At 40.9% G+C, this 23,436-nt stretch overlaps 1 protein-coding gene across 6 annotated transcripts in view; it reads left to right on the top strand.

Moving 5' to 3' along the window:
• Positions 1-23,436, top strand: part of KLHL3 (kelch like family member 3) — a 121,193-nt gene that overhangs the window by 69,667 nt on the left and 28,090 nt on the right. For all 6 annotated transcript variants that reach the window (XM_077768684.1, XM_077768688.1, XM_077768685.1 and 3 more), the window contains 2 exons: positions 13,507-13,623; positions 17,471-17,620. In XM_077768684.1, the coding sequence (XP_077624810.1) occupies positions 13,507-13,623; positions 17,471-17,620 (267 nt within the window). The remainder of the gene's footprint in view (positions 1-13,506; positions 13,624-17,470; positions 17,621-23,436) is intronic.

Raw genomic sequence — 23,436 nt, 5'->3', positions numbered from 1 at the left:
CCATGTTTGACTTGATGCTTACTGGCTCCATGATTTTCAGAAGTCACTGGTCTCTTTGAACTTTAATTTCCTTACATGTAAAATGGGAATAGTAAGAGTACCTCCCTTATAGAGTTATGAGGATCACAGATAATGCATATAAAAAAATCAAGTATATTGTTTGACAGGTACATAAATGGCAGCTATCAATGTAATTAGCATAGTCCTTTCTTTTGAGGCACCACTCACAATGGTAATGGTATCAGTTTTGCCTCTGATAATGGTAAAATAAGCCATGGAGTTAATTGTATCTTTCCAGAAGCAAAGAACCATGACATTAAATCTACATACTTAAAACGTTGTCTGTAGTNTGGCTCCATGATTTTCAGAAGTCACTGGTCTCTTTGAACTTTAATTTCCTTACATGTAAAATGGGAATAGTAAGAGTACCTCCCTTATAGAGTTATGAGGATCACAGATAATGCATATAAAAAAATCAAGTATATTGTTTGACAGGTACATAAATGGCAGCTATCAATGTAATTAGCATAGTCCTTTCTTTTGAGGCACCACTCACAATGGTAATGGTATCAGTTTTGCCTCTGATAATGGTAAAATAAGCCATGGAGTTAATTGTATCTTTCCAGAAGCAAAGAACCATGACATTAAATCTACATACTTAAAACGTCTGTAGTGGCTCTCATTCATTCATATGATTACATATGAGTTGCTTGTTCTGTGTAATTAGAGTTTGGGGTTATAGGTATTTTTCACATTAATGAAGTTGTGTATTATGTTTGGTTCTCAGAAGTTAGGTGTAGCCTCAGAGCTATGTGATGCTTTCTGTAAAGTAGATTGCTGATGATCCTGATCCTTTTGGTACCTACCTTTCATTATTATTTTTTAAATGTTTATTTATTTATTTTGAGAGAGTGAGAGAGCATACACACACACGAGCAGCGAAGGGGCAGAGAGGGAACCCTAAGCAAGCTCTGCACTGTCTGCCCCAAAACGGGGGCTCAAACTCATGAATGGTGAGATCATGACTGAACCAAAATCAAGAGACAGATGCTTAACTGACTTAACCACCCAGGTGACCCCAGTTGATACCTTTTAGGCTGGCAGTTTATTTATTTTTTTTAGGTTTTATTTTTAAGTAATCTCTTCACCCAACATAGGCCTTGAACTCATGACTCTGATATCAGGAGTTGCGCACTCCCCCGACTGAGCCAGCCAGGTACTCCCAAGGTTGACAGTATTATTTGGAAGCTTATCATAGAGCAGTGGGGTTTGGCTTCCGTTTTTATTTTGGCAAAACCTGTAGTTTCGTTTCACCTTAATTGATTACATATTGTTGGAAGTTAAATAGCTGGAAGCTTTTGACAATTAAATGTTTGTCGTTTGAATGCGAGCTCTTTAGGCTTTGAAAATTCTGTAATCTGTTCCAGGAGATTTGGTAATTTATATTTCCTTTAGTTAAATTTCATAATAGGCAATGTCTTGCATGTACAGTAAATTTTTCTTTCAATATCAAATTATAGTGAACTTATTGGAGTATATTTGAAGTATTAGCAGGGATCTTAATTTAAGCTAAAATTCAACTGCATTTAATGTTAACATTTGCAGAAAACTGAATTGCACTGGTAATCAAATAACCTGTATTCATCTAAATCCATGTTTGAACAGCAAGTCAACTATATTATGACTTAACCTCTTTGCCTACAGCTCACAGGGTTCTTTCAGCATATATTAAAAAATGCAGCTGAATTTCAGATATTAAAATGCAAAAAAACTATGCATCTTAAAATAGGGTAAATGTGGTGTTTTAATAATGATAATTATAAGTGACTGTGGCTAAGCCCAGGCAGTTTGCTTATTGGGAGTTTGAAAGTTCAGGTTCTGCAGTCAGGGTGGCTGAGTTCTCATCTGGCCACCACAGCTCTAATAAGCTGAGTGACTTTGGGCAAGTTATCTGCCTCCTACCAGGATGTATGTACCATATACAGTCATGGATTTTCTCTGTCTCATGGTCACTACCAATGTAGTATCAGGTTCATGGTAGACAAATAAACAAAAACATTTTGTTGGAGGAATGAATAGAAGAACTTCTCTATGTCTTAGCCTTCTCATCTATAATAGGGAGGTTAATGATAATATAGTATCTTCTAGAGTTGTTCTGAGAATGAAATCACATGCCCTGTGAAAAGTTCTCAGCCCACGGGAAGTGTTCATTCCTGTAAGATATGATTATTGCTGCTATTATTATTGTCACTATACTGTTGTTATTACTGCTACTACTGCTGCTGCTGCTGCTGACTTTGGACTGGGGCCTTTCTCAAGGGGAGGCTTTTCCCAGGGCACTTATTGGTTTGGGTAGTTGTGTGACCTGGGGCTTGGTGCATAGCACAGGCTGAGAGTGGGAGTTGCCTCTTGCTTCCCAGCATTCCCAGGCCCCTCGGCCCTATCTGGCCTTCTCCTAGGGCTCAGATACCATTCTTCCTCCTACCTCATGTGCGTCTGCTCATGCCTTATCTCCTCCACTAACCTCAAACTCCTTGAAGCCTGTGGGGGTACCTCAGCCATCTCTGTGTCACAGAGCCCCCGGAGGCACTGTGGAGGTGCTAAGCAGGTACTCCCTGAGGGAAAGAAGAGGCAGACTAGCACTGGACACTGCCCTAAGCCAGGTGAGGTTATGGGAAAAATTTTCACATTTTTCTAGAGAATAGGGACAAATGTGAGAATGAGAGGTCAGAGGAGGCATGGATCTTTGCCATTTTCTCTCCTGTTTTTCCTTCATGTAGTTTCGGTTTTGGAAATTCCTATTATTTGAGGGAAGACAAAAGGATCTGGTAGGAGTTACAAAATTACAAGTTCTTTGGGTAGGACCCCTTCCACCTCCCCACCTCCCCCCACCAAAATAGAGCCAAGGCACACAGGAGTATGCCCCACACAGTCACCTGTTTCTTCCACATGGAGGTGTCAGGAGTCAGAGCTAAGCCTGTGAGCAGATCATTTATTGTATTCCCCTTTAAGACCCAGAGTTCGCTGTCACCATTGACAGCTTCTGTGACCCAGGTAAGCAACCCTCAGGACAGATCCACTCTAAGGAGAAGAAAGATGACTCCCAAGTTCTAGCAAGTTTTGCCACCAAATTGTTGGCTAGTGGACTTTTCTGAATCTCTGCTTTCTTAGCTGGTAAATATGTTTCTACTTCTCAAAAATTCCAAAAATTCCATCTCTTAAAAATGCCTTCTTAAGGAACACTATTATTGGAGTTTTCAGTATTAACAGGGAAACGGCCCACAGTTTAGATACAGGTCAGGAAGAAATTGGTTAGGTCTCTTAAAGAGTAAGTGTCAAGTATGTGTTATAACTAGAACTATAGCTTAGCTTCTCTCCATGCAATCACATATTTAATGCTCTGTAGCCTCCTAAAACTGTGATCAGAAGCCAAGTTCTGGGATCTTCTGAAAGGGATGGGGCCCTTGCCTCCTGGGATCATTTCTGTTGCACGCCCTCCTGCCTGAACTTCTAGCCTCTCCAGCCAATGGTGGGTGGAGGGTGCAGACTGGAGCTCCTTGGCCAGTAACTTGGACTTGAGTGCTTGCTGCCCAGATATTATCCAGTGATTGAGCAGGTGCATCCTGCTGCCCAGGCTTTGGAAGTCAACCCGCCCCGCCCCCGCCTTAATATGAGGTCAGCAGTTAGAGTTGCCAGCTTCTCAGCCTGCCTACAGCCATCTGGCCTGGTCTGGCAGTACTGCTTTTACTGTTCTCCTTTGGAAAGTGCAATTCAGTGAATACCTGTGAGCACAATGCCACAGCACTATGGCCCCATATCTACCTTGACTGCCCACTGTTCTCCAGGTGCATTTCATGCATCTTTTTTTTTTTTTTTTCAAACTGACATTTGTATTGAAGTAAGTTCAAGAGACATGACCAAATAAGAAGCACACAGCTCAACTTTCTACAAAGTGAAATACCCACCCAACCAGCATACAGATCAGGAAACAGAACCCTAGGGGTCCCTTCCTATCACTGTCCCCCACCCCAAGAAGCATAACTGTTTTGACTTCTCATGGATCAGTTTTGCCAGTTTTTGAACTTTACATAAATGGAATGCTAGTGAATGTATGCTTTTCATGTGACTCTTTTGCCCGGCCTACTGTTCAGCATATCATTTATGCTTCTCATACCAACTCCCAAGACAGAGATTATTGCCTCCATTTTGCAGAGGAGGAAACTAAGGCATGTTAACAATAAAGAGTTTTGTGATTTGAGAGGCATCTGAGTAGCTCAGTCAGTTGAGTGTCTGACTCTTGATTATGTCTCAGGTCATGGTCTCATGGTTTGTGGGTTTGAGACTTGCATCAGGCCCTGCACTGACAGTACCTACTTGGGACACTGGCAGAGCCTACTTGGGATTCTCTGACTCTCCCTCTCTCTGTGCCTCTTTCTCTCTCTTTCAAAATAAATAAATAAACCTAAAAAAAAATAGCTTTGTGATTTGAAGCTGATTGTGTCTGCCTCCCAAGCCCCTGCTTTTTATTAAGACTTGTCTACCCAGGCAGGGAGACAGAGGTGAGTGACACCTAGGACTGTTTAAGAGCTCACAGTCTGTATACAAAACATGTATCCTTATGTGACTGAGACAAGTCATTGCCTGAAATCAGAATTCACAGAGAGCACCCTGGAGTGTTTTATTCCAAATTGTTAGGTGGGAAGACATCATAAAAAAGAGAATATTGGAAGTAAACCTTGGAGAATAGAGTGGAATTTTATTTTACTTTTTAAAAAATTTAAAAAAAATTTAAATGTTTTTATTTATTTCTGAGAGAGACAGAGACAGAGACAGCGTGAGCAGGGGAGGGTCAGAGACAGAGGAGACAGAATCTGAAACAGGCTCCAGGCTCTGAGATAGCTTTCAGCATAGAGCCCGACACGGGGCTCGAACCCACGAGCCGTGAGATCGTGACCTGAGCCGAAGTCGGAGGCTTAACCGACTGAGCCACCCAGGTGCCCCAAGAGTGGGATTTTAGAAAGCCATTCAGATCAAGGGGTTTCCAGGAATATAGGACTGGAAGTTTGAAATGCTTTATTCTTCTTGGGGGAAAAGTAACCTATGTGATGAGAGTCTAAAATCTTTGGGGGAGGTAGTGGAGATGAGGCTGGAAACGGAACAGGTTAGGAGGTGAGGACTTTCTTGTCTAGGCTACCAACTATGTGTTGTAAAATGGCAGTGTTGTGAGATGTGTATAGGTATTTAGGTTAAAAAAATTCTCAGGTCTGATACATTTAGGAGACAGTGGCAAATCACAGGAACCAGGTTCAGAAATTGAAGGACTTGTCAGACCTTTCACATGTTAATGGGAATCTCAAGGATATTTGTGGGTGTATATGATTGTTATCCAGGCTCATTTGGTCCCAGAACCTCCTTTACTGCAGAATGTCTCCTTCGCCTAGTATTCTGAGGACTATATTGCATAGTCAGTCTTGAGTCCGATTTTCTTGGGTTTCCCCAAATATTTAATGATTTGTTGTATCTGTTGATTTTCCTTTTTGCAGTTCTTCTCATTAATGATGTATAAGTTTTTATTATGAGGCCATCTTCAGAGGATGTTTTATCCATGGGAGTCTGGGTTGCCCTGGGCTGTGGGAGTTCCCCTCTAGGGCAGGTTAACTGGTCTGGATCTTTCTTTCTTTACAAATTTTTTAAAATGTTTATTTATTTTTGAAAGAGAGAGAGCACAAGTGGGGAAAGGGCAGAGAGAGAGGGAGACGCAGCATCCAAAGCATGCTCTAGGCTCTGAGCTGTCAGCACAGAGCCCGATGTGGGGCTCAAACTCATGAACCATGACATCATGACCTGAGGCGAAGTTGGATGCTTAACTGACTGAGCCACCCAGGCGTTCCTGAAACTGTTTCTGTATTCCTTTTTGTCTTGAATATCCCCTATACAATCTGGATAATGTCACTTCAGACCCCATATCTGTACACCGTGAGAGCCTGGGGTTCTCATTTCTTGAAGACATGGTTTTTAACTTCCCAGCTGACAGGAGATGGTAAGCCTCCTTCCCCTTTTTCTGTAGTAGATGGGTGGAGTTCATCTAGTGCTGTCCATGGGACTGTCCACAGGGACCCTGTGGCTTAGACAGTCTACCTGATAAGACACCAGTTCTGAACCATTGAAGTCCATGTCTGAATCATATGGGCCTTTGAACCATTTTGGCCTCAGCTTCCATTCAGCTGCTAGACTTGAATTCTTTCTGATTTAAAGCACTCAGGCACTGCTCTCTTGCTTTTGACTTGCTTTATTTTTTTTTGTAATATGTCACTTTTGTGTGTTTGGAGCTGTAGGGGAAGATTCCTTCCAACTCTGCTCCATCTACCATATTGACTGCAAAGCATTCTCCATCCCTCTGTCATGCTCCATTCATTTGTAGGATTAGTGCCATGAAGTTGTCTTTGAGCTGCAGGCATTTCTGTCAAACCATTGTGTTTTAGTCCTTCTCCTTGTCCTGTGCAGTGTCAGACTGCATGTCTTTATCCTGGCTGTAGGCAGGAGTGGATGGCTGGACCACTTCCTGGCAAAAGGCGATGTCACTCTTGTAATTTTGCCATCATTTTTGTTTATATGCAGTCAGATATTTTGCAGGGTGCTGCTATAGGAAGAGAACCATATACCCAGTCATTCCTACTCTGACTAATTCATTCTCTCATCAAATATTTATTGAGTGCTTTCTGTGTGGCAGATAATGTGTTACTCACACAAGAGACATTGGTGAATAGATCGGCGTTAGATCCCTGTCTTTGTGGAATTTAAAAATCACATGAGGGAGGCAGATTTTATAAGAAATGTACAGAAATAGATTTCATCAAATATGTACAGAAATGAATATACAGCTACGAACTAGAATGTACTATGGACGAAATGTATGGGGTGCTGTCAAAGTGCTGATTGAAAGCCAGTGGCTCTCATTGCTGCCCTATCCATCACCAGTTCGCTGGGTAATGTTTGGGCAGACCACTTCCCTACTCTCAGCCTGACTTTTCTCTTTTATGTGTGACTTTAATCGCCTCCCAGGGCCCTTGCAGATTTGAAATGAAACAACTACCAGAAGGAGCTGTGAAGTGCCCTATAAAACCTTAAGATGATGGGACTATCAGAAAGATGAGTGCAACTGAGTAGGTTTTCTAGAGTCTGGGGAGCCTTCCGATCAGGAAATCTCCCAGCCCGTTTGATGCTGGTAAATGTTTAATAACTGGCTCTCCAAAAAAAAAAAAAAAAAATCTGAAAGCTGTGATTTGTTTTCTGATTCATTCGCTAATTTCCATGGTGTAAGTATTTCCACCAAGGCTGATTTCAGACTCTTAGTGTAATGTCACTAAACACCAAGACAGAAGAAACGTGCATGACAAGCCCAGCTCCATCGTACCACTGCTCCTGACAGTCCCTGGTGTGGCATGTGACAGCAAAGCCACAATATGGTTCACATTAAGTCCTGTTAAGCTTTAGTTTAAGAACCAACTAGAATGTGACAGAATCATTCTTTTGTCTAGAAGTGCTATCTTTTCGACTGAAAATCATGGCAGTGAATTCAGCAAATGTTATTGGCTCTATCCCCAAGAAAGAAAAGAGTATCTGGGGGGAATGTCCTAGGAGCCTGTGGCAGATGTAATTACAATTATAGGTTGAGTAATGTACTTCCCCAACTCAGTGGTCTGCCCAGGTTTTCCAACTAATTGTGTCTCTGACAGCAATATTACATAATGTTAGACCTTGGGTCTTTGCAATTGGAGGTGAGTTCACATCCCAGATCCACTACTTCCTGGCACTGTGACCTTGGACACTAACCTTTTTGAGTCTGTTTCCTCATCTGTAAAATGTGAACGGTGATACCTATTTCAGAGGATTTGGGGTGGGTTAAATGAGATCAGGCATGTAAAATGCATAGACTGTGCCTGTTGTTATTAAAATTAGCCTCTCCTGAATCTTAAGTAACAAATTAAGTCCGTATGCAGAAACCTGTTTTTTCCCCTAATCTTGTCAAAATTGGCTTCTTTTCCCCCATCCTATGCTTTGCTGTGAATCATCCTCAACTGGACCCTTTCCCTTGCCAAGTCACTGCCCTGCCTGTTTTTAACCCGAGTCCACATTTCTTGATTCTCAGAACATATTTTGAAAATGACTGTTAAGTGCTCTAGTGCTCCCCGTGTCACTCACAACATGCAGGTCCAGTGTGGCCTGGCTGCCTGCATCACTGGGGCCGGGGATGCAGGGTCAGTTTCACCTGGTGTTCAGCCAAGGCTTGTGCTTACATTGGAAGTGTGGGAAGCCAGGGACTATGAAATTTGATTGTTTCCATCTTTTTTCCACCTAGCAACCTTGTAGCACTCAAGAAATTGATTTTGGAATATGAAGCAGTGAGGAAATGATGCTTTTGTTTTGTTTTGTTTTATTTTATTTAAAGGTAAAACCCAAAGTGTGCCTTGTGGCAGCTGATTATTTCATCCTGGGATCTATAAAAAGTATTTTCATCTGCGTAGACATTGCCCTGTCCTGTGACTGAAGCCACAAGGTCTCTGCTTAGATTTCATAGACCAAGGATTGACACCATTTTCCTACAAAGCACCAGATAGTAAATATTTTAAGCTTTGTGGGCCATAGAGTCTCAGCTCTGCTGTTACAGTGTGAAAGCAGCCACAGACAACATGTAAACGAGTGAGTGTGGCTGTGCTCCAGTAAAATTTTATTTATGAAAACAGGTGGCAGGCTGAATGTGGCCTGTGGGCTGTAATCTGCCAGCCACTACCGTAGGCCTGTGAGAGGCAGCTGAGAGCAGTAGATAAGAGAAAAGCACTGGCTTTGGGTTTGTGTGGACCCCAGCCCTGCTGCTTTGTGGCACTGGACTTGGGCAAGTCACTTAATAAGGGGTAGGAGTATCTGCCCCTTGGGCTTACGAGAGTCCAGGATGATGTTGTCCATGAAGAGTGTGGTACAGAGCCTGGCACATGGTAAATACTGACTCCTGCTGCCGCTCCTCGTTGCCAGTCCCTTGACAGGAGGGGCTGCTGGGAATGATTTTAGGCACATTAAAGGCTAAAGCTAATTGGAAGTTGATTTGCTTGTTTATTTTCTCAGCATAAGGTCTCTATGAAAAAAAAACAACAACATGTGGCCTTCTCTAGCTGCTGAGAAGGTCACCGTTGTTGCCCAGTGCTGCAGCTTTCACAGCTGAGTAGGTAAACAGTGCAACTAAGCGGAACCCGTTAGACAAGTCAAGCCAAAAATAAAGATAAGGTTAAATATCGACTCCATTAGACTCAGCTTGCTCTTTAGCTTTTATAACAAAGACTAAGCTGGCTGATGGGGAAGGGCAGGGTGAGTAAATCCCACCCACTCAAAGACCAGCAGTGCATTCTTCCGCCTAGCTTTGTCACTTGGCCACCTGCTCTGTGCCTGACATTGTGCTGGGTGGCAGGAGTTGCAGAAGGAGCAGGGAGGGATGTGTCTCCCCTTGCAAGAGCTCACAGTCTAGTAAAACAGAGTATAAGAAAGTTGGATAACCACAAGGCAAGGCAGAATGAAACTGTGGTTGTCCACTACCTCATTGGCCAGACTGTTATCCCCACCCTGAATCCAGTCTCTTCTTCCCCAGTCCTGCCCTCTGCTCCAGCCTGGACAGGTTCCGCTGCCTCCTCACATGCTTATTCTAAACTCATGTCTCCATTCATTCATTTAAAAAACATTTGTGTGTGGGGCGCCTGGGTGGCTTAGTCGGTTAAGCGTCCGACTTTCGCTTAGGTCATGATCTCGCGGTTCGTGGGTTCGAGCCCCGCGTCGGGCTCTGTGCTGACTGCCAGCTCAGAGCCTGTAGCCTATTTTGGAGTCTGTGTCTCCCTCTCTCTCTGACCCTCCCCTGCTCACGCTGTCTCTCTCTGTCCTAGAAATAAATAAAAATATTAAAAAAAAACACACACATTTGTGTGTATTATTTGCCATTAAAAAGACAAGGTCCCTGTTCTCACGGATCTTAAAGGCTAGTTGAAGTAACACCGAGTGATCCACAAACTGATGCTATCTGGGTGAGTGATAAAGCTCTCTGAGATTTAATTTTAAAAAATGAACTGGACAGGGAGGATTTCCATGGTATGTGTGTTTATGATTGTGCACACATAGGTTAGTTTTTACAGAACTGAGAGCAGACTATATACACATACTGCCCTTTTCTTTCTGTTCCATTCCATTAATTTATCTTCCCTTCCCTTCCCTTTCTGATTGATTCTTTGCCTATTGTGAGTCTACCCAGCCTGACTTAAGTATATATTTAGAAAGTAGGGCCAAAGGGTCATTAACATAGTTAATACACACAGAAGTATTGTCAGCATTAGAAAAATTAGAGAATTTTTTTTTGTGAGTTAGTTTTCAGCTTCATGCCACATTGTAAATTTTGTGGTCATATTTTTCCTTTTCACTGAGAGTTTCTTTTCCTATCCCCTCCACTTTTTATTTTGAAAAATTTCAGACCTGTATTAAAGTTTGAAAGCATGTATATTCATATACTCTTTACTTAGAATCATCACTTAACTTTTTGCCTCATTTGTCTTTTCACTCTACATATTTAATCTTCTATTTTGCTGAACCATTTGACANTTTTATTATGCATCTTCCTAAAAACAAGGAAATTATCTTTTTTAGCCATAAAACCATTATCATACCAAAGAAATTTAACACTAATAAAATGATATTAGCTAATACCTAGTCAGCATTCAAATTTTCTAGCAGTATCAAGATAGTCTTTTATGGATTGTTCCTTTTAAATATGTGATCCTGTCAAGGATCATGCATTACATTTAGTTTTCAAGTCTCTAAATCCCCTTAATCTAGAACTATCTCCCTGCCTTTTTTTTTTTTTTTTTTTTGGTCTTTCATAAATTTAATGGTTTTGAAGAATCCAGGCCAACTGTCTTGCAGAATGCTCCAAACATGGAATTATCTGATCTAATTGTTTCCTCACTGTTAAGATTCAGGTTAAAACATTTTAGGAAGAGATTGCTTTAGAGGATGCTGTATCTGCTCTATCCTTCCCATTAAGTAACGATCAAGAATATAAGTTTGTCCTGTTATTGGTGGTACTTAGATCACTTGTTCAAGGTGGTATCTGTCAGATTCCCCCATTTGAGGCTGCCCCCACCCCATGTAATGAGTAAGTAATCTGTGGGGTGATACTTTGAAAACCGTATTGTGTTCCCCAACAGTTTTTCACACAGTGATTCGAGCATTTATTGATGAACTTTGCTCAATCAGTTATTACATTGGTTTTGGCAAAGTAACGTTTTTGTCATTCCTTCTACCTTTATTAGCTGGCATTTGTGAAGAAGAGCCTTTCCCACATTTCTTCAAGTATCCTTATGGAATTCATGGATTTTTTTTTTTGTTCATTGTGTTATGATCCATTATTATCTATTTTTTTTACCTGCGAATATTTTTTAATGTTTTATTTATTTCTGAAAGAGAGAGAGACAGAGAGAGTCAGAGAGAGAGTGCATGAATAGGAGAGGGTCAGAGAAAGAGGGAGACACAGAATCTGAAACAGGCTCCAGGCTCTGAGCTAGCTGTCAGCACAGAGCCCGATGTGGGGCTTGAACCCACGAACCATGAGATCATGCCCTGAGCCGAAGTTGGACGCTTAACCAACTGAGCCACCCAGGTGCCCCTAACTGAGAATATTTTAAATTGAGTTATGACTTACAGTGAAATTTATAGATATGAAGTGTACAGTCTAGTTGCTTTTCATAAATGCATATGTACATGTAACTCCCACCCTATCGAGATATAGAGCAGTAATCTGGTTTCTTCATTATTCTCTTTGATGTTTATATTGTCCCAGATGTTGACAATGGAAGACTCATTTGTTGGCTATGTGTCCATTTGACATGTCCATCTTTTTTTAAAAATTTTTTTTAATGTTTACTTGTTTTTGAAAGAGAGACAGAACGTGAGCAGGGGAGGAGCAGAGAGAGAGGGAGACAGAATCTGAAGCACGTTCCAGGTTCTGAGCTGTCAACACAGAGTCCGACACAGGGCTTGAACTCACAGACCATGAAATCACGACCTGAGCCAAAGTCAGACGCTTAACTGACTGAGCCACCCAGGCACCCCTTGTCATATCCATCTTAGTCTTTGATCACTTTCTTGGTTTTTGGCCTAAGAAAGTGTTGTGTTTTATTCTTTTTACCAGCTGAAAATATCCCATAGTATGTATATTAGTTAAATAATTTCTCCATTAGTGAGCTTTAGCTTGTTTTCTTTTTAATTTTGTTACAAAAATTCTGTGGCAAATATCCTGGAACATATATGCTTGCCCCACTTCTGTGTGTATTTTTGTAGGCTGGATCCCTAGAAGTGTTATTTCTAGGTCAAAGAGTATGCACATTTAAGTATTTGAGTGATATTGCCAAATTCTTCCATCCCCTCTTAAAAAGCTGTGTTAATTAAGTTTCCAGAAATAGTGCTGGTTTCCCTGCAGCCTTATCTACATTGAATTTTATCTGTCTGCATGCATATAGTGGTGTGGGATTTGATTTTGGACTTATTCTTGAGCAAGGTGAACATCCAACCAGGAGAGCCTCCTTTTTGGTTCCAAGCCCAATTTTCATTTGTATAGAAATGAAATCTCTCCTCAAGGGAGAGGTTAAACCAAGGAGAAATTTTTGACAGAAACTCTCTGTCATTCATTGTCTTTGTCACCATTACAGCCAACTTTTGGCAATTGTATTCTTACTGTTTTTATTCTGCATTAACTGAATATGAGAGATAAAGAAAAATATGGTGTGAGGGGTATGATGCCATTGCCCCAGAGGCTTCTAGTTTTCTTTTCTTTTTTGTTTTTTTTAGTATATATGCTGCCGAAGCAAGCACCAGAGGCTTCTGGTTTTCTTGAGCAATGTTTAGAATATTTTATTCAGAGTTATTATGTATTTCTATCTTTAAATAACCACTGGAACTAGCTTTTATTTTGCAATGAACCTTAGTGATTTTGCATTTGGGGTAGCAAGTTTATTATAATGTACGTGTGTGTGTGTGTGTGTGTGTGTGTGTGTGTGATGTCACTTTGTTGTCAGCTAGTAAACAAAATCTTTCCATTTTTGTTTTTATTTAAAAAATTTTTTTAATGTTTTTTAAAAATTTATTTCTGATGAGAGAGAGAGAGAGACAGTGTGAGCAGGGGAGGGTCAGAGAGAGAGGGAGACAAAGAATCTGAAACAGGGTCCAGGCTCTGAGCTAGCTGTCAGCACAGAGCACGACGCGGGGCTCGAACCCACGAGCCTAGAGATCATGACCTGAGCCAAAGTCAGACGCTTAACTGACTGACCCACCGAGGCACCCCATTTTTGTTTTATTTTAAATAGTAAACCTTAGATTAACCACCTTTGTAGATGATTTGGACTTTTTTTTTTCAGGTTGAGGAAATTGTTTGAAAGCTGCTGTGTCTGCTACAGTTACCTGTGTTAATTTTCTTTATAGGTATTTGAAGCGGTGATTTCATGGATCAATTATGAGAAGGAAACCCGTTTAGAGCACATGGCAAAACTGATGGAACACGTCCGTCTCCCTCTCTTACCTAGGGATTACCTGGTCCAGGTGAGTGCTGTGTGAAGCACCACGCACTTTCCTGCTGTGGGCAACCCTAGATGTATGGGGTGGTTGAAGAGTTTGAGTCTTTTACACAGGCTGAATGCACCAACTCACTGGCTTAACTGTGAGACATGGTAGTATAAGTTTTTTTTTTTTTTTTAATTTTTATTATTGAAGTATAGTTGACACACAGTGTTATATTTTAGATGATAGTGTGAGGTTTAAGAGCATAAGTTGGAGAATAAGACACTTAAGTTTTAGTTCCTTCTCTACTACTTGTTAGCTTTGTATTTTTATTTCACCTCTTCAAGACTTAGTTTCTTCTTTGCTAGAAGGGATATCATGGTAGAGCCCAGCAGGATTAATGTGAGGACCAAAGGAGTTTTAAATATGTAAGTCAGCTGTTTAGCATGGAGCTGGGCCTAACAGATGTTCACTAGAAGTTGGTTGCTTTTATTGTAGAGGACCTGAAGCAAGAAGGGTCATTTCCACAGTGTTTCTGTGTTCTCTTTGCCTTCGTGTTAGGCAAGTTGGAGCCCAGTTCAGGACTTTAAAAACCGGCCCCTCACAGGTGCCTGGGATACATATTGCTTCTACTTCCTCTAAGAAATGAAAGAAAAGTTGAGAATGATGGGATGCCCCTATAGTGACACATATTTTCTCATTTAATCCTTGTAACAACCCTGTGAGGCAAAGATAGATAATCCTGTTTTTACAAGTTTGGGCCTTGAGGTTTATGGAGGTTTAGATTTATTGGGCAGTAGGAGGCAAGGTCAGGATTGAAATCCAAGTCTGCCGGCCCGAGGCACCTGCCTTCCGCTAAGCAGGCTGCCACCTTTAATACTCTCTGTTCTGTTTATCCATTGGCATTAGATACTCTTATAAGTGGGCAAAGAGTAAAAGTTAAATATAGGAGCAAAACAAAACAGCAAGGCGGTAGGCCAGCCCTCATCTCTTTCCAAGAAGTTTCTGGAAGGAATAGAAGGTATGAAGCAAGGATAAGAGAGGAAGTTCAGCATCTGAGCAGCCTAGCTCTGTCACTTCCCAGCCATCTAACACTGGGCAAGTACTCAACCTTTTTTTTTTTTTTAAGTTTATTTATTTTTTTGAGAGAGTACAAGTGGGAGAGGGGCAGAGAGGAGAGACAATCTATGCCATCAATGCAGAGCCCAGTGTAGGACTTGAACTCATGAACTGTGAGATCATGACCTGAGATGAGAACAAGAGTCATACGCTTAACTAACTGAGCCAGTGCAGAGCCCCATGCAGGGCTCGAACTCACAAAACTATGAGATCATGATCTGAACTAAAACCGACAGAGCCACCCAGGCGCCCCAGTACTCAACCTTTCTAAACCTCAGTCTTCTCATCTGGTAAAAACAGCACCTGTCTTTATAAGATAGTTTGGGGGTAGAATGAGATAATCTATATAAAGGTTGCATCCCTATGTGAGTGAATGCTAGCTGGTACTACGGCTGTTTTGACGACCACGGATACTTTTGGGAACAGCAGGAGAACTTTGTATCCTCAAAAGCCCCTGTAAAGTCCTCAGCTTGTGACCCTGTGAAATGTTCTCTGAATCTCTGAACCTCTGTCCTTCTTAGGTGCTGAGGCATACACTTGCCAGCCCTTTTGTGTGCTCTGCATTTTATACTTTGGATGGTACTACTGCCCCCTGGTGGCAGCATATCCTTCCTATAGAAAAGGTTTCCTAAGTCGAGGAACTGAACTGGCCTAACATCCCAATGTCAGAATCCAACTTCCTACTGTCCTATGGGAAACAGACCAAAGGTAGAGATGGATGTCTGGCCTCCAGCACAGTCTCACTTCCACAAGAAGGGCTATATAGGTTCCAGGGAAAACTGAAGAGGCTTTCCAGACCCCTGGTCACAACCTCAATCAGATGTTCGCAACTGAAACTTAAAGATGTTAGAAAATAGTTCTTGGGTTATTATGGCAAAGTAGGGTTTAGATCTGGAGAGGAAGGGGGTCAGAGGCAATGGGCGTGAGCACTGTCATGTGGGACTGCCCCCCCACCCCCTTTAAAGGACTCTCTTTAGACACCTCTGGAAGAGGATGTTTCATTAACACTCATTTGACCTTGAAACTTGAAGTACTATAACCCGCTGTGGCTGGCTGATCTTGGTGGGGGAGGACACAAGGAAAGGCCTGGGCAGAGCTGCACCAACACTGATTTCTGGGGAAGGTGGTTTTGTTTGTTTGTTTTTAATAGCTAATGTTTATTAAGCTTTATTAAATACTTTGAAATATTGTAGAGTGTAATGTTGTATCTTAAAATCTTCTCAGTTGTGATTATATGTATGAATATAATAAATATATAAATATATATTGCATAAACGTCATCATTTTGACCATTTTTAAGTGTACAATTCAGTGTGTTAATTGCATTCCCCATGCTCTACAACCATCACCGTATCTATCCTTAAAACTTAAATATTACCCCAGATTGAAACTCTGGTGAAGCATTAACTCTCTGGGAGTACTTCTCATTCAAGCTGAATGTGCCTTTGGGAGAAATAGCTATTTATGCATTTCACCTTCCATCTGAGGTTTTTAAGAGATCTTCTGTCTTCCTTTTTAAATTTTAACTTACCCTAAAAGCTTATGACTTGTCCCAACCTAGGTGAGTCCCTTAGTGGGGGTGAGGGGTGTAGGGAAATCTTCCCCCCAAACTGTGTGTCCCTGGGGATCACCTCTGGGGAAGGAGGTGCCCATTGGTGACAGAGGCCCTATCATGCCAATCCTTTTCCTGCCAGCTCTAACACTACCCATTAGGTGATGGCCTGGCCACATCCTAGTGACAGATGAGACTCAGTCAGTCCTTGTGCATGACCAGCTTGGGGGCTGAGATAATCGAGGTGGGGAGGCTAGTCTCCTTCTCTGACTGGACTTGAGTGCCTCAGGGTCAGAGCCCTTGTCTAGTTCATCTTTTTCTTCCCGGGGTCAAGCACTGAGCTGCCTGACAATGAGGACAATGAGCCGTTCAATCATCATTAGCTATTGAATGGAATCAGTCTCTCCTGATAGCGCCTGAACACTCCAGCAAAGAAAACATGAAGTGGCCTCTGAAAACCATGCTACTCCTTATAGATAAGCCCCATAGCAGTCTGACCTAGGCCAGAGGACAGAGATTTGAGAATGGAGCACTCACATGGTTTCACACTTGGTGTTGCTCATGAAATATTTAGGCTTATACTTGCTGAGTATCTGCTTTGGGCCATAACTTAAGCCATAGTTCCAGTTTGGAGAGGGTCCAAGATGAGGTCAGTAGGTAGGACTTCTGTGCAGGACATTCTTTCTGCTCTGATATCACCATTCTATTATAGAGCACCTCACTGGCTAGTTTTGTCCCTGTGGCTTTCACTGTAAGAAAATGATATGAGTTCTTCTTGACTGTCACTTCATGCTGCCAAAGGTTGACTAACGGATCCTGCTCTCTTCCTTTTTCCATCTCTCTCCTCTCAAACCATTTAGGAACATTTGCCCTAAACATTATAAGGCATTCAAATCAGGAGGAATGTGGGATGAAGCCTTCAGGACAACTAATTATCTTTATTTTGCTTAATTCCATTTAAGCCTACAAACTAACATAACAGACACAACTACTGAGGTTGTATCTCTGTCTGATGCTAGAACTTAATCACTTTACCCTACTGTGCTCTTGAAATGCAGGAGGTGGGCACTAAGTTGTAAGTCAGTGATCTTTCTCTAGGGGGTCTGAGATGATGTGGTAGGTGAATAAGAGTGTGGGAATACAGGAATGACTTGGGAGACAGAGTGGGAAATGTGGCTGAGTTCTGCTCCTGGATTACCTGTGGGTTATTACCTCCAGACGGTTGAAGAAGAAGCTTTGATAAAGAATAACAACACCTGTAAGGACTTCCTCATCGAGGCCATGAAATACCACCTGCTCCCTCTGGATCAGAGGCTTTTGATTAAGAACCCAAGGACCAAGCCCAGGACTCCAGTCAGCCTGCCCAAGGTAAGCCCCAGCCCAGTCGGTGCCAGCAGTCAGGGCTGTGTTCCAGGAAAGTGGCCTTGCATTGCTGGCTCCAAGTCTTTCCTCATTCGTGGCTGCCTTGCTTCTTGGGCATTTACCACCTAAGAGATGGAGCCTGCCAGTTCTTTTTGAATCTGCTGGTACCTCTCTCTTCCAGGGTCTTCCTGTCCTAAGAATTCAAGGTAACCTCCAGAGTCACCAGGTAGTTTTGAGAATTACTCCTTCGCCTCTCCTCCTTCTTTGGTCTGAGTTCTATTTCTTTTGGAAGCAGAGGAACGTCTGTGTGGCTCTTGATTTAGTGATTTCTAGGCCATGATTTGAATCCAAATGGTCCTAGTCTGGTTCTTTTCTCTGACTGCAGAGCCCTATGGAACAGTTAGGGCTTCTAGACGGGTACTGGCTGCTGTAGTTCCTTGCAGGGCCTTGGCTTTCTCTGGTCCTCGGGTCTTTCGTCTGCAGAATGAAAGATCCTGCACTCTCTGGTCTCTAAAGTCCATTCCAGGTTGGCATTCCCATAGGCCATCTAGGAGTCTAAAATGCTGACGTCACAGGAAAGGTCCCAGCCAACCCAGGAGGAAAGGTGAGCAGAGTGAAGTGAGTTATGTTGACTCAGCAACTGCACAACCAGCAGCCCCAGGGCATGTTGTAGGCCTTTGCTTTGTCTTCCTCCTCCTCTTTCTGGCTGGCTGCCCTACTCCTTGTCTGCTGCTTCCAGGAAGGGTTTCAGAGTGCTGGAGAAGCATGTTGTTCAAGACCAGATGTTTGGATTCTCCAGGTCCGTGATTCCTCTCTCCACTCTGTGTTGTGACCCTGGGTGATGGAGAGTTTAGTGGGTACAGTGTGGATGAAGGCTATAAATCTCCCAGATAATAATACAAGCTGCTGGCATTTGTTGAGTGCTGCTTCAGGGCCAAGCAGTAAGCTGAAAGGTATCACAGTAGAGCTTTCTTAATCCCCTCAATAGCCCTGTACGGCAGAGACAGGTATCCTAGCTCAATACAGAGGAAACAGAAGGTCAGAGAGATTAAGTGACTTGCCCAAGGTCAACACAGCTAATGTAGTAGAGCTGGTGTTTGAATGGTGTTTTTCTTACCCTCCAGATCTGTTTTGTGAACCCACACCATCCTGCACCTGGCCTCACCTTTGTAAACCTGAGTGTGTATACCTACCTGTCAGCTCCCCATTGCCCAGCACAGGTTAGAAGGTGTAGGCACCAGGCATGGGCCTTGGTCTGGCTGGCCATTTGCCTTACTTCGTGATGACTCTTTGGTTTTACTTTTTTGAAATACTGCACTGAAACGACTTCATATTTTTCACAATGAAGATAATTTTGCTTTCTTCAATTAAAGAAATATATGCTCATTGTGGACTGTTAAGAGGGTACTACATTTTTGAAATAAAGTAAAAATCACCTGAAATTCCTCCACCCAGGGGCAATCACTGCTGTTACCTTGATGAATTTTCTCCCAGACATATCTCTGTGCACCTATTCACAAATAGATTTAAAAAAAAAAAGTACACTTTCAGATAAATGGAATCTTGCTCCACAGATTGAAATCCTTTTTATCTCCTACTCAACAGGTTGCTTTCATCATTATCAGTATAGGTGAAATCAACATTAAATTATAATAGGTACATGGAATTTAATTATATTTATGTACCATTATTTACTTAACTGTCCTCTGTTAATGGACCTTTTTATCATCTCCATTTTTTTATATTACAAACATTTCTATGTCAGTTATCCTTTAAAAGATGTCATCTTATTTTAGTTTGCATTTCTTGTAAGTGAGACTAATCTTGGTTTCATATGATTATGGCTTTTGTATTTCTTTTTGGGGGGAATTTTCTGTTTATGTCCTTTGTCCATTTTTCTGTTGAACTGTATGTTTTTAATTAATGGTGGTTTTTTTAAAAATGTTTATTTATTTTGAGAGAGAGAAAAAGAGCACAATGAGCAGGGGAGGGGCAGAGTGAGAGAGAGTCCCAAGCAGGCTCTGTGTTGTCAGCACAGAGCCCAGAGTGGGGCTTGATCCCAGGAACCATGAAATTGTAACCTGAACCAAAACTAAGAGTTGGACACTTAATTGACTAAGCTACCCAGGGTCTCCTATTAATGGTTTTTAAGGGCTCTTTTTACTTTAAAGAGGTTAGGCTTTTGTATGTATTTCAAATATTTTTTCTTAGTTTGCCTATAATCTTATTTATAGCATTTTTTTGGATCCCAGAAAATGATTTTGAGTAGTTAAATTGATCTGTCTTTTGCTTTATCGCTTAGGTTTTACATCCTGCTTAGAAATGTTTTCTGTACTCTGAGATTAAAAAAAAAAAAAAGACTCCCATGTTTTCTCAAGTACTTTAATGATTTCTGTTTTACATTTGCATCTTTGATGCACTTAGAATTTATTTTAGTGTAAGGAGAGAGGGTAGGAATCCAGATTTATTTCTATTGCAAATGATGAGCCAGTTGCCCCAAAGTTATTTTATTGAAAAATCTCCCTTTCCCCCATCAATCTGAATACCAACTTCATTATGATCTAAATTTACATAAGCTTGTATATTGAGGTCTTGAGATTATTGATTCTAAGGTGCACTGTTGTTTTACATGGAGGATGCTTTTTGTATCCTGGGTTCTCAGCTGGCATTGTTGTATGTCTTTGTGACTTTTCTCTTTGGAAAAGAAGGTTCTTATCCTATATGTTAACAAGTTACCAACATCTTTTGCTGGGGAGTGTGTTCTGGAGCTAAGGAAATGGTGCAGAGGGAATGGGCCTTCCCCTTTGAGATAACGAATCTGTAGTTGATAACAGTTTAATCCACTTCCATGAGACCATGGCTGTCCTACTGTCCCCTCTACTCCTTGAGAAACACTAATTTCAGAATGAAAATGTTTAGATCCTTGAGCATGTAGACTTCTGCAGGTAACTGGAATCAAGACTTCTTATGAATCTGCTGAAGGAATTTTAAAAAAGACATTGCTGCTCTTTGCTTCATTGTTCCCCTTACTTTAATTTAATCACTGAATGATTTAGAGTTATATTGTCCAACCTGCTTCTCAAACTCTCCTCTATCACTACTGTTTGGGCACTTAAATTAGTGAGGGAATCCCCACTGTGGGTTTGAAGAGTGGGGTATGCTGAGGGAAACGATCACTTTGAGGATCATCACAGGAACATTTGATTTCATTAAATCATGACAATATTTGGGCTGCACTATTCATATCCCTCCTTTACTGAGTTTACTCAGAGAAGTTAAGTAGCTTGCCCAGTTACACAGCTAGTAATGCAGAGCTGAGGTTTGAACCAAGGTCTGTTCCACTCCAAAGTCTGTGCTTGTTCTTTTATACCAGATTGCCTCCCAGGGACAAGTTTTCGGGTTTGGGTGACAGACGAAAAAGATTCCTTTCTTTTTTTTTTATTATTTTTTAAAATATCAAGATCTCCTTTAATTAAAGCCCTATACCATCCCACTCATCTCATTAAGAGATGCATTTCCAATACATTTACTACTTTTTATTTTCAAATTAAGACTTTATAGTTTTAGAGCTATCTTAGGTTGACAACAAGATTGAGGGTAAGATACAGCGATTTCCATATACCTTCTGCCCCCACGCATGCATCATTTGCCCCATTATCAACATCCCAGATTATTTTCTTTTAAATTTAGTTTTATTGAGGTATTACAATTTATACACAATTACAATTCACTCTTTTCAGGGATATAATTTGATGAATTTCAAGAAATGCGTATAGTCATTCACTAACATGCTAATCAAATATAGAATATTTTATCAATGTATCTGGCTTGAAGAATTAAAATCACATATGTTATACAATTATATATTATACATATATAATATTTTAAGTTCTCCAAAAAGTTCCTTTGTGCCGCTCTATAGTCAAGCCCCTTTTTATACCCACCTCCCCCATGCCTTGGCAGCTAATGATCTGATTTCTGTCCCTCTAGCTTTGTCTTCTCTAGGATGTTATATAAATGACATCATGCCATATGAAGTCTTTTGAGCTTTCCTTCTTTCTCTTAGCATAATGCTTTTGAGATTTATCCATGTTGTCGCATGTATATAGAATTTGTTCTTTTTACTGCTGAGTAATGTTCTATCACATGGATGTCCTGTAATTTGTTTATCCATTTACCGGTTGATGGATATATGGATGTCCACTTTTGGCTTTTACAAATAAAGCTGTTTGAACATTCACTTACAGATCCTTGTTTGGATTTAGATTTTAATTTCTCTTGGGTAAATACCTAGGAATAGGATTGCTGGTAAGTATATGTTTAAATATATAAGATAGTGCTAAACTGTTTCTCAAGACATTCAAGACAACTATTTTTCAAGCTGTACCATTATGCATTCCCATCTGCAAGGTATGAGAATTCCAGTTACTGCACAGTCTTACCACTGCTTGTATTATCTGTTTTAAAATATTTTAGCTACTGTAGTAGCTATGTGTGGCTTTAATTTTAATTTCTCTAAGGACTACTGATGTTGAGCATCTTTTCATGTGCTTATTTGCCGTCTATATATCTTCACTGGTGAAGTGTGTTCAGATTTTTTCCCCTTTAAAAAAGTGAGTTATTTTATTCTTATTGAGTTGTAAGAATCCTGTATATATTGTGCATATAAGTCTTTTATTAAATCTATATTTTGCAAATATTTTCTCCGAAACCGTGCCTTATCTTTTTATTTTCTTAGCAGTGTCTTTGGGAGAGCAGAAGTTTTAAATTATGTCAAAAATTTTTCTGTTAAAATTTATGTATTTTGTCTTTTATCTAAAAATTTGCATAATCTAAGATCACAAAGATTTTCTCCTATGCTCTTTTTTCCAGAAATTTTAATGTTTTAGGTTTTATATTTGGGTCTTTGATCCATTTCAAGATTGCTTTTTAGTATGGCATGTGAAATAAGGGTCAAGGTTCCTTTTTTTTTTTTTTAATTTTTTTTAATGTTTTATTTATTTCTAGGAGAGAGAGAGAGGGAGACAGCATGAGCAGGGGAGGGTCAGAGAGCGAGGGAGATACAGACTCTGAAAATAGGCTCCAGGCTCTGGGCTGGCAGTCAGCACAGAGCCCGACGCGGGGCTCGAACCCACGAACCGCGAGATCATNTATGGAAACCAATTTGACAATAAACTATTTGTAAAAAAAAAAAACCTCATGGAGATTAGTATTGACCATTTCTATCNGGAGGGGTGATGGGCATGGAGGAGGGCACTTGTGAGGATGAGCACTGGGTGTTATATGGAAACCAATTTGACAATAAACTATTTGTAAAAAAAAAAACCTCATGGAGATTAGTATTGACCATTTCTATGAACCCTAGTTGTTTTCCAATACTGTCAGCATTCATATGTGTGTTTTTTGCATGAATTTAGTGAGGATTTATGCCCTACTTCATATTCTCCTTTGATCACTAATGAGATTGACCCTAGGACATTTGGTTCAGCCCACGGGTCTGGTGTGGAATGAATCTGGTTATTGTTCCTGGGGGTTTAGATAGGTTTTGAAGCATGGAGATAATCATAATAAAGAAATAGCACCCACCAGTAATAAACTAATAAACCATCATGCATGCATTAACTCATTAATTTATTAATTCATTCAACATACTTCCAATGAGAAGTCACTAATTGCCAGGCACAGGGCTTGGTGCTAAAGCCTCAGATGAATTGGTCCCTTCCTCAAAGTGCTCCATGTTCAGGGGAAAGGAGACACCTGTAAAAGGACAATTACAATGGACCATGTAAGTGCCATGCTGGAGGTATGGGTAGGGCACTCTG

This window comes from Crocuta crocuta, unplaced genomic scaffold, assembly GCF_008692635.1.
Source record: "Crocuta crocuta isolate KB4526 unplaced genomic scaffold, BGI_CrCroc_1.0 scaffold64, whole genome shotgun sequence".
Lineage (NCBI taxonomy): Eukaryota > Metazoa > Chordata > Mammalia > Carnivora > Hyaenidae > Crocuta > Crocuta crocuta.
Note: the sequence above shows the minus strand (reverse complement) of the source record. Positions and strands in the feature narration are given on the sequence as shown.